This window comes from the organism of the source record quoted next, unplaced genomic scaffold (assembly GCF_019419815.1).
Source record: "Pyrus x bretschneideri cultivar Hongxiangsu unplaced genomic scaffold, Pyrus_bretschneideri_v1 Contig52, whole genome shotgun sequence".
Taxonomy (NCBI): domain Eukaryota; kingdom Viridiplantae; phylum Streptophyta; class Magnoliopsida; order Rosales; family Rosaceae; genus Pyrus; species Pyrus x bretschneideri.
This window is the reverse complement of record NW_025999790.1, coordinates 2654173-2666358: the sequence shown is the minus strand read 5'-3', so window position 1 is coordinate 2666358 and position 12186 is coordinate 2654173. Positions and strand designations below refer to the sequence as shown.

Below are 12186 nucleotides of genomic sequence, written 5' to 3'. Positions count from 1 at the left end.
AAGCTTCAATATGTCATTTTACTCATGTAAAATTGTGGAGCTTTTATGTTTAACAGATGAACGATAGATGTTACGCTGCTTTAGAATTGCACTACACAATCAAACGGGAAGAGGAAGTACATCAGAAGCCAAAAACTAATATTCCTGGCGAATGTAAAACAATATAATGCTAGAAGTAGGGGTTGGACCTCTGACCTTGTGGTTGAGGGCATACGAGTTATTTTAACTTTTTTATCACACTCCTATTTTTAATTTATAATGTATATTTTACTTAAGACTAAGAAATTTACCACAATACTCATTTATCACACTCCTCCTTTTCATTTATAATCTATATTTTACTCAAGAATAAGAAATTTACCACAATACTCATTTACTTTTTAACCACAACGCAAGCAAAAATTCTACAGTGCATCGATGTAATGATATGTATTATGTATTTATATGGCTAAATTTTGACATTATCAATGTGGTCGTTAAATTCCAATACATGCCATACCAATGTATCGTTAAAAACCCCCAAGGAAAGCAACCTATATGGGTTTCTCTTGTTTCAGATTTTGATGTCTCAATCATGAACTGAGGCAAAGATAAGCATAATGTTAGGTGTTTGACTGAGACGATTAAGGCCAACAAGTCGACAATACTTACGTGCAGCCTATAATTAAAACAATCTTATCTTCACACATGATCTTGAAAGAAAAAGATATCCCATTCAAACTAAAAACTACTCTCACCATAAGAGGCAAGATAATACCCTCATGTACAACAAATGTGCTATTAATTGAAGCTACTTAATAGTATGATTACTACAATTTAACGCTATATCTCTTCATGTAAGTGAAAAGATTTAAATTTAAATTTAGTAAAAATGACAAGTTAGCAAGACCAACTCTAACCCAATATTTAGGTCCATTGAAAGATGGAACTTAACCTGTGAATAGTGATTGTCACCCAACCCTCCAGACTTAAATTTCAAGACCTAAAATGTCTTAATTGTTGTGAAATGGTTTTAACTCTTTTTTTTTTAGGTAATTTTTTTTTTTTTGAGTTATGTTATCTTAATTTAATTTTTATGAATGTTTTAACCTAATAAAATTTAAATTCAAACAAAAAATTTCAAAACAGAACCTAGGTGAATGGTCTTGAAACAAGATTCAATACCAAACTTTGGTCATTGCTCGGTGGTAAGCAATGGATATTTGAGTTGGTACAATTCGATGAAACGATCCCAAAATACTTTTAGAGGTTGATTGTTGCTCGTAACACCATCCTCAGCAATCGCAACCCAGGCCTCATATAAAGCTTCACCCTGGAGTCGGTCTAATCAATTTATTCTTTTTTACTCTTTACTGTAAACATATTGCTAAATAAAAAAAATGATTAGTTATATGCGATGGTTTCTTTAGTGTGAGGGCACAAATTTGATGTCAAAAGTAGCACTAGGCATTGGGAAATTTTCCAACCCTTTTTACCCCTTTTTTAATTGAAGTCTTTTCTTTAGAAGAAAAGTGAAACAAATAAAATCAAGATAACCAAAAGTGAAAGGCCAATACCATCGTGAAGACAGGAAGTGTGCATAATCCAACAAGAGAAATTGGTGAGTTTCCATGACATTGAGTGGACGTAATGTCTAATTGAGTTCGAGTAGACTTAAGGAAAGAAACTGATCAACAGCTAATAAATATATGGGATAAAGTTGAGTCTTGTGAAAATCTTGACAAATTTAAAATTAAGAGCCTTTTAGTTTAATCTAGTTGAAAATCAGAGTCCACATTCGAATGAACAAACAAGCGGACGGACAACAAAGTACGAAAATAAGAATATTATTAAATAAACATGAATGCCAAAACGGCTACAAAATCAGTAAGACTACATCGTGACCGTCTTATTCTCTCAAACTAAATTACAAGCTGTATTTATTGCAACATAAACCTAAGAAATCCTAATGCATAAATACCAAAAACCCCCTAATATAAAATTAAATCAAGTCTCTAATTAATTTCCTAAATAAACCTAATAAATTCTAACACCCCCCCGTCAAACTAATGGCGGTACACGTCATGAGTTCGCCAACAAGCAGATGTGGATGCAAACTCCATTAGGTAGACATGATAAGACAAACTCCGCTAAGTAGACACGACAAGACAAACTTCTTTAAGTAAATATAAGAAGACAAGCTTTATTAGGTGAACATGGCAAGAAAAGTTATGCATACGCACTCAACAAAAACAACCCTTCTCAAAAACAATATGTATGGGCTCAATAATCAACAAGTAGCAATCCACCCATGTGGGCCTCTAAAAACAAACAGCAAATTAATGTTTTTTTCTTTCCCTTTTGTACTTTTTTTTCTTTCTCTTTCTCATAAGAAAGTGCTATTCACATGTCTATTTTTACATTTTCTATATCCCTGTTAATTTTTTACCATTCATTTTCTTCAATTCACTCGATTGTTGCCAACTTGTGCAAGAGTACGGATGGCAATGGGGCGGATGGGGTTCAAATGTGTCATCCCCATAACCAAACTAGTTTGTTTTCCCCGTACCCGAAACTGTAAAAAAACCTGAACAGGTATTCCCCGTAACTGAACCCGTTGGATAACAGATTCCTCATCGGGCAACGGTTTTTCAATTTCGCTCTTTATGTATGTTAACACATGACCCCTTGTTGTCTTATTAAAATAATATATAGCCATCATCCTCTACGCCACTTGGGGAAGTCCACAAACACCCACAAGAACAAAGGGCCAAGTTACCAAGCCCACAAAATCAGCCCAAAAGTTTTCAACATTGAGCGCTGCATCAGGAGTCATCGTAACCAGAGCGCTCGAGTTATTGAATTTTCAAAACCTGACCACCGACTAAAAGAAGAGAGCGCTCAGTTTAAACTACTGTCCGACTACTTCAACCAAGTGCTAGGCTTGAGAGCTCTTTGGCACAAAATTCTAAGAGGCAAGTTTGGTCTAAACGTTAACTCCTTGTCACGTGTCGATCTCTCAACATAGAAAATAGCCCACGGTAGGTTGCAAGGAACAATTATAAAGGGTTCTCGTTATAGGAAAAAAATCTTCGCTGGATCATTTTCCCGATCTTAAGGATTCAATGATTGTGATCGTTCATTGTATATAGTGCGGTCTGTTTTCATTAGGTACTATTTATATTTAATTTTAAATTTTTAAATTTGAAATGATTTTTGACCACACGATATACGAATAGTTTCTAATGTGCTGGGAATCTTATCATCTTGACAAGTTCATCTACCTGGATTTGGTAAAAGTTCATTTTGAGATATGCTAGGATCAGTTGCCCTTGCGTTCAAGGTTAACTACCAAGTGACACATGGATATTTACTATTAAGGTATCAAACAAAGCCAAAGCCTTTACAGCCACAGGTAGACTAGTCATATGATCATATCATGCCCACTTTTCAGTTTTTAATTTTACTTTGTTGGGGAAGGATTTGGATCCTCTCCTGAGCTAATGGAGAGGATCCTCCTAACCCATCATCGTGAACCGTTGAATTTTTATCCAACGACTATAATTATTATAACTTTAAAGGGACCCCTTGTTTGTAGCCATTGAATAAAAATCCAACTGCCTATGATGATGGATCAAGAGGATCCTTTCCATTAGCTCAGGAGAGGATCCAAATTCGTTGGGGAATATGGTATTCGGAATATCAACCTTGATAGAAGTTGCCAGGCATTTTCCATTTGATTTTTGGCAGGCAGCAGATGCACTACACAACAAGCACATCAATCTTATTTCAAAAAATCACTCACTTTACCCTCCCTTACACTCATTTAATTTAAGTGAACTATTATTGATATTCTAAAAATTTCATTTTGTGTACTAAAAAAAAAATAAAAATTAAAAGATAAAATGAAAAATTTTAAATACCAATAATAATTTCCTAATTTAATTATATTTTTTGGTTCGGTTTTGATATATTCAATCGGACAATAAAAACTTAAACCTCCAGATTCCTTCTGACAGTCGGCTAGTCTATTAGCGGCAACGGCAGAGCAGCACATGCTTAAAGAGATGGCAAGTCTGGCAACTTATCATGCCTCCTCGACTGCAAATATTAATACTTCTTTTTACTCCATCATATCATATTATTATATTCAAAGCAACCCTTAAATTGGTATTTAATTACCTTACCACCACCACCACCACCACCACCACCACAACCCCATCACAGGTTGTTTACTTTAAAATAAACTTTCCAACTTAACTTGCAAAAAATCTTTAGGATTCACAAGAAAATGATCCGACAAGGATCCTTTTCCCTCGTTATATTACTTTGGGGCCGCCTTCAAAGGAGCACCGTTTCTAAATAGCATTTTCAATGCGGAAACGCAAAGATGAGGAATTAATAACCCAAAGAAGGGTTGGATTGTAGGAATTAATAACCCAAATCCGAACCACAATGTACCCTTTATAAACAAGTTGAAGATGTTTGTTTGTTTGTTTCAGTTAACTTTTAGTTATTTTTTCATATTTCTGTCTTTGTTAACTATTTTTTCTTTTTTTTTCACATTTTTTTAATACAAAAAACAAATTTGACAATTAACAGAAAAGTTCGCTTTTGGTTGTCCATGAAATCACGATTTTATTCCAACAATTAAAAGTCAATCGCCCTGTTCGAGGCAAGGATTTCCCCTCACACAGCTTCCCAAGGGTGTTGGCACTTGGTGTGTTGTCGGACTTGCTCTTGCTTGGTGTGCTGCAAGAGTGGTTAGTAGTTAGTTTTGAAAGGTGTATTTCTGGGGCCTTAGGTGTAGGTCTTGAGGCTCACAATTAAAACTAACATGGATCTTGACATGCCACTGCTATCTTAATATAACAGATGTAGAACAGACATGATTTAAGTTGATTACTTGCACCCCAAATTACTTAAACTTCTTGTTATCAAAGGATGTCGCAGATGAGTTAACTCTGCATTAAGTTCTTTTTCTTGCCTTGTAAACAAAGACTTTTAGTTCATAATCTTGTATGTCCAAAACGAAGGGAGTTTAGGGCCCTTTAAAAACCATTTTCAATAAAAACAGGTTCATTAAGTTAATCAGATCCGAATGCAAATGGGACTCTTAGGTAGAAAATAGTTGGAAATAACTTGAATATATGCTAAAAAGTACATGAAGCAAGGCACTTTGGATGAATGCTTTACTCTCTTCTGGCTCTAATCATTCGAACTCCAACTAGTGTATCATAGCTTTGTTCTTGTAGAAAGGAGGCACTTTGGATGAATGCTTTACTTGCTGCTCATCTGCTAACAAGTTCTCGTACTTTATAGCAGTTATTACCAACTCCTGCAGCTCACTGAACTAGACATCATAGAACTTTTTCCTCAATGGCAATCTTAGGGCTTTCTAAGCAATAGATATAAGTTGAGCATGGTTGATAGGGAACTGGCACCTTATCTTTGTCTTCCTAAACCTCATCATGAAGTCTTCAAACGACTCATGTTCATATTGTTTCACCTCCACTAGATTATTGATAGTCATCTCGGGCTCCACCCTATAAAATTGCTCGTGGAAAACCATCTCCATTTGCCCCTAGTTGGCAATGGAATTAGGAGGCAATAAAGAATACCACTAAGATGCTAATCCCACCAATGAATTCTCAAACAACCTTAACTTATAGTTAGGATTGTCTTTAAACGCCACACAGTAGTTGGAAAATTTGAAAATGTGGTCCCTAGAGGACTCATTACAGTCTTCCACACTGAAGGTTGGGAACGTGGGCATCTTGAAGGTCAATGGAAAGGGGTTCTCTCATCAATATACTCCAGGTAAGATTTCTGCTAGGTGATCCTGAATAGCTGGCGAGCCTGTGGTTAGGCATTCTAGACCACCATTCTTCTCAGCTCGGCCAACTCATTTCTAAGTTGTTGATTAGTTGCATTGTTGTTGGGGAAGGGAGTGTAAGGGGGTCCCTACTTTAGGCTACTTTCATTGCTTAAGAAAGCCTCTTTTTGTGGCTCTGGCTACCTCCACCTAGACTCCCCTCCCTTATAAGCTAATGGTGGTGGCCTATAAGGGGGAGGTTTACCCACAGTAGTGGGTACACCCTTTCCATTGGACTCTCCGACTTGTTAAGTCATTCCATATTTCCTTCCATCTTGCCTGATCTGCCCCCTACTATCTAGTGGGAATAATAGAAGGTCGGGAAAACTCGATTCCTAAATCTCTTCTACCCCTGGCTGATTGGTTCTAGGCTCTTCCTTCTTCTTCCCCTATCATTCTTTTCCTTAAGCAAAGGAAATAGGGGAATTAGCAGTTCTTTCTCAGGACTTGCCTCTCTCATTATCTCCCTAACATGACCATCTTTTGGGGTAGATTATTCCAACTCTAATCTCCTCTGCAGATTCCCTGTTAGTGAACAGAATCTACTGACCTCCCCTTTAGTCTCCAGAGATATTTTCTCCATGCGTTTCAATACTTGCACCATAATAGCTTGCAAATCCTCGTTTGTAACTTTTTTGCCTGACTTCTCGGATGAAGTTGGGCTCTCCAAAATAACAGAACCTTGTAGGCAGGGGAAATCTTTCAGGGGATATGTCATGTCTGATCTTGGTAGGCAATGAGGTAGCCCGTACTCTACGTTCCACTTGAAAGTTCGTTCCTTCCTTCTTCTTCTTGGAATACAAGACTTATTAGTCCCCAATGGGCGTGCCAAAACTATGTTCGAGGCAAGGATTTCCCCTCACACAGCTCCCCGAGGGTGTTGGCGCTTAGTGTGTTGTTAGGCTTGCTTTTGCTTGGTGTGCTGCAAGAGAGGTTAGTAGTTAGTTTTGAAATGTGCCTTTGTGGGGCCTTAGGTATAGGCCTTGAGGCTCATAATCAAAATTAACATGGATCTTGGCGTGTCACTGCTATCTCAAAATAACAGATGTAAAATAGATGTGATTTAAATTGATTACTTGCGCCCCAAGTTACTTAAACTTCTTGTTATCAAAGGATTGTCACAGATGGGTTAAGTCTGCATTAAGTTCTTTTTCTTGCCTTGTAAACAAGGACTTTTAGTTCATAATCTTGTGTGTCTAAAACGAAGAGAGTTCAGGGCCCTTTAAACCATTTTCTCGATCCAAGTTCATTTTAATAAAAACAGGTTCATTAAGTTAACCAAATCCGAATGCAAATGGGACTCTTAGCTAGAAAATAGTTGGAAATAACTTGAATATATGCTGAAAAGTACATGAAGCGATAGATCTACTAACTAAAAGTACAAGCAAAGAGACTCAGGCCAGATTTCACCTTGTTGGACAAGGTCGAACCTCTTGCAGCCACTTCTCTGTGAGTTTACAAAGATTATATGCTAGAAGGGATGGATGGTAAAAGGTTTTACACGAGGGAATCGATACTACAACACTGAGGAAGGTAGCAGAGTTTTTACACTAGACAAAATATGACTTTGCCAAGGGAACTATTGCTAAAAGGTCTGAATCTGGGTGAGTTTCAGCTTTCTGGGTGCAATCTGGCTTGAGAGCAGAGTTTGTATGTTGTTTGTTTGATTGGTTGATTGTCCTTATCTGTGTTGTCTCTTTCTCCCTTTATAGGTAGTTTGACCCGACTGTATGGGCATTGTTCTTGGCTGAAAGTTCTCAAGGGCAGTGAGTCATCTTCTAATTACTTGTAATGCCATTAGAAAGTGTTTTTTTTGCTGATAGTGAGTTGGTCTTTGTCACTTGTCACTCAATTATAGGCAAATGACTTATACCTTCGCTGAGAAGACTTTAGTTTGCATCAGGCTTCATGGCTGGGCTTCGGGGCAAGTTCGACTTGTTTTGGCGCCTTTGGGCTTCCTCAAATACTTAAGGCCAATGTTTATATTAACCCAAACACGCCCACCCCTCACTTTTGAGCTGTCAGACATACCATACTTCCAAAACAAAAGAAACATTAATCAATTGCAATTTCCTACCAACATCTGTGTCTTGCAATTTCTTACCAACATCTTTGTACTATTATTATGAAAATATACATAAGTAATTAAGTAAGATAAAAATTATACACACATGATGAAATGTCTTTTCATAGCGAGAAGATAATTTCTATGTAACAAGCTAAGTATTTTACACAAAACAAATAATCTTCTCAAAAGAAAGTAAAACAAACAGAAAGGAACACCTAAGAAGAAAGAATTTTAGACAAAAGAAGAGAGAATTCTCACATATTTTTTTAGCTTCTACACCCTTTTTTACTTCTGATTATATCATTGAGTAAATCAAACACAAACAACGAATATGATTAAAAAAAATGTGTGAAGCAAACAATGTATGTATTTATCATTTCTCAAAACGAAATGGCAACAACAAAAAACAAAATGCAGTGCAAGTTTTGGTGCCTCAAAAAGCCTCTACCAATAATTAATGGTCATAAAAATGCTAATCACCTCACCACTTAATACTATGGTCTAGTATTCTTCTTCACTTGTAAGTAAGAGGTCTTAGGTTCGATTTTCGCCAAAGGCGAAATTGAACCACATTATTATGGTTCAACTCCCTCACCCCCTTAGTGTAAATACCATCATTTGTTTAGAAAATAAAAAAAAATATGCTCAGCACCTTAAGTAAAAGAGTAGTCCTACACTTATCATCTAGTTGTATTATCACTTGTACCGTCTCTCTAATAACATTTTTGCAGGTAAAATTCATCTTGTAAAGATTTCATCCATATTGGTGTCAACAAAAGGGCCTTAACTTCTTGATGATAGATTAATCAACAATAAGCCAGAAAGATAAACCGTAAAGCAAATTGCGTGCAAATTTATCCAAAGAAGCCTCTCTCCTGAAAAGGGATTCCCTCCGAATCTCTTACACCAAATTCTCTTAATCATTTAGTTCGGGTCCTTGAAATTATGCATAAATAAAGGATAAATAAAGCTCCAAAACACTTTAGGGCTTCCGCTAATCCGCACTGTAATTCGTGCCCTTAATTAATCACATAAATCACGAACCAATTTAATTGCATGATCGAAGATCACGAAAACCCTAAACCCAATTACAAGAAGAAAAATGCATTTGGCAAGGCTACAAGCTTATAAAGTCTGATCAAACTTAGTTTTAATTTAGTGTCGATAACTATAATTCGATCACAAGTCTGAATGATCAAGATCAACAACCCTTTATTTTTTAGGAAAATTAATGAAAAATGTTTGAAAACTTTGAGTTTTAATGATAATAACAAAATAAAAGATAAAGTGAACAGAATCATGATTGACTTTTTTATGTAAAAATATGATTTTTCATTAAAGTGAATAATACCGGAAGTTTTTTTTAAAGTTCATTATTTTTTCTCAAACAAGAACCATAAATTGGGTTGGTCTAAACTTTTTTTTTTAAATTATTATTATTCAGCAATGGAAAAATGCTTGAAACTATTAGAATATTTAAAGGATGAGAGTTTCGAACATAGAAATTTAACATTATTTATTTTTATTAAGATATTGGATCACATACATGCGTTAGTTTTAAACTATTGGCATCTAATAATATTCATACAAAATCTAGAAATGAATTCAACATCACTACCTCAAGATGTTAATCAATCATTCCTAACTAGTATCATTGAACTCGTATGAGTCTACGATATCTACATCTCTCATCATAAAAATAAAAAATAAAAAATATTTGAAAAAACCAAATTTTACGAAGTTTGGTTTAGTAAAGAATCAAACCGTGGATCTCTAAAAACGCTAGTAATGCATCCGCTCCCGCCATCAATCACCTTCAGCAGCGCAACTGCCTTGCTCTTCGCTTTTGTGCCGCCATTCTCCGCCACTTCAGCAACCCCATCCACCACACCCATCCCCTCCTCCCTCACCTCCCTCAGTCCCCAATCTCCGCCGCACGTGGCCAAATTGAGCAGCGCCCCCACCGCGTTCTCCTTGCTCCTCAAGCTCGACCCGGTCGAGAGATCCAGCAAATCCGCCAAAACCCTTATCCCGGAAACCCTCTGAAACGCCTCCTCGCTCTCCTCGCACCCCGCCACCTGCGCGATCACCGCCGTGGCGTCCTCCACGATCCCCACCCGCCCGTCCTTCACTACCAATGTAAAAAGCGTGGGAACCGCCCCGAGCTCCACCAAGGCGATGCGGTTGGGCGCGTAGAGAGCGATCCCGAACAGCGCCTTCAGCGCGTCCTTCACAGACCGCGGCGGCGAGTTAGGGCACTTGACGATGTCGATGAGGGAGTAGACGATGTCGCGCTTGGAGCCAATGATGGGGCGGTAGTCGTCAACGACGAGGAGGCTGTGAAGGGTGGCGGCGGAAGACTGGACGGCGGAGGGGGAGGAGGAAGGGGAGGCGTGTTGGCGGAGAGAGTGGGAGAGAGCATCGAGGAGGCCTTGTGTGGAGATGAGGGAGTCGCGGCAGGAGATGGAGAGGTTTAGGAGGGTGGCGGCGGCGTCGTCTTGGAGGTAAGGGGAGGAGTCGAAGAGGGTTTCGGACAAGTAAGGGATGGCGCCAGATTCGGCAACGAAGGGGCGGCTGTCCGGTTCGAGCTTGGTGATGAGGCGAAGCTCTTTGAGGGCGTCGGCTCGGGTTTGGGAGGAGACAGAGCTGAGCTTGGAGACAAGGGACGGAACCGTATGGAGCTTCACTTCCATGTTTGCGATGTCCGTGTCTGATTGTGTTTGGAGTTGGAATTTCCGGTTTTGGGTTTGTTGGGATGATCGCAAGAGGAAAGGGATGCGATTTTAATAGGAGAAAGGAGTATTAATGGTATTGGTGGTGGTGGGTTAGTTGTGTTTGAAAAGGAAGTGCCTGCGAGTTGAAAAGTTACAAAGTCGGAAATGATCAGCTCTTCTGTGTATATATACTAATCTTCTTCACTATGCCCGCCAAATTTGCATGTCAATTAACAACAAAAACAATACTTGACTATTAAAAAATGAGTAAAAATTCTTACTCAAAATTTTTAGCATTTTAATCACAGATTTTTGTGCTTATGATCAGAAATGTTCATACTATGAATCATACTGTAAAGATCATCTCTGCCAAAAAAAATAAATAATAATAATTAAAACTAAGGTCGTTTAGTTAATCTATTGTAGCAAATACATAAAAGGTGTGTATAATGCTTTTACCAATATTGTACATTTGTTTTTAAACTGTTTGATGATTAAACGACCTTAGTTTTAATTGATTTTTTACAGAAAAGATCCTTATATGATGATTTATAATATAAACAGTTCTGATTATAAAATAAGAGGTTCTATAAATTGACAACAAACTATTTTGAAATTTTTTAAATAGAAGTCCCTACTTAACTTATTTTTGAGTAGCCAAGTATTGTTCTAACAACAAATAACGAAACCGCGGATTGCCCCCAAGTTTCTTTTTCTAATCATGCAGTTCAAGCTCTTCACTCTTTCTCAATATACATAGTAAATTAGTGTAGATATTGCTTATAATAAATAAATAAATAACTAAAAAAACAAACAAGAAATTAATAAAAGAGTAAATGATTAATAGGGTTTTTACTGTACAATAATAACTCTTATTTTGACGCAAATAATTAATAGGATTAATTGCGAGAGAGGGACATGGTCACAAATTGTAAGTTTAGGAAGGATCAGGCCAACCTATATTTTCTTGATCCTTTAAAAATATATGTTCATTTTTTTCATGATGATGATAACTTAATTTGGTCGATTGTTTGGAAGAAGACCTTAACTTGGTCGAGAGTTGAAGAATTTAAGAATTTGTTTGGATGTGCTTTTAAAATAAGTGAAAGTGTTTTTGGTGAAAATATTTTTGGAATCAATCCTTAGTAAAAATGCAAGTAAATTTTCGAAAATCACTTAAAGTGCTACCTAGAAGAAGCACATAACTGATGCTTCTTGCAAAAAGCACTTTAAGTGCTTTTGGAACCAAAAAATATTTTATCTAAAAACGTTTTCAGTCATTTTAAAAGTACATTTATACAAGCTATAAGTTGGTGGACCAATTAAAACGGTAACTCGTGTATAAATTAAGGGCTCGTTATTACAATTAAGCCAAAATTTTATTATAATCACTTTTTTCTGGGTTTATTTGGATTAAAACCTACATCTCTACGCAACAATTTTTTTGTTCATTAGTTGTACTTATATTACATATAACATGTTATGTTCCTTACTTGAGGTAGTAGTTCCGAACCCTCTTATCTTTTAATAATAGTAAAATTAGGGCAGAA

The 12186-nt window shown here is 36.9% G+C and overlaps 1 protein-coding gene across 1 annotated transcript; it reads right to left on the bottom strand.

The window, feature by feature from the left end:
• Positions 1 to 7162: 7162 nt before the first annotated feature.
• Positions 7163 to 10615, bottom strand: LOC125470724 (U-box domain-containing protein 1-like). Its single transcript, XM_048570191.1, has 2 exons — positions 9687 to 10615; positions 7163 to 7889 (listed from the first exon to the last, which is right to left on the bottom strand). Exons 1-2 carry the CDS (start codon positions 10613 to 10615, stop codon positions 7862 to 7864), a joined length of 957 nt encoding a protein of 318 aa, XP_048426148.1. The 3' UTR covers positions 7163 to 7861.
• Between the last annotated feature and the right edge of the window lie 1571 nt (positions 10616 to 12186).

Coding starts and splice junctions, on each gene's coding strand:
- LOC125470724 (XM_048570191.1), bottom strand. CDS start 10,615: ATGGAAGTGAAGCTCCATACGGTTCCGTCCCTTGTCTCCAAGCTCAGC. Junction 7,890..9,686: donor AGCGTTTTTAGAGATCCACG/GTTTGATTCTTT, acceptor TTGTTTTGGAAG/TATGGTATGTCTGACAGCTC.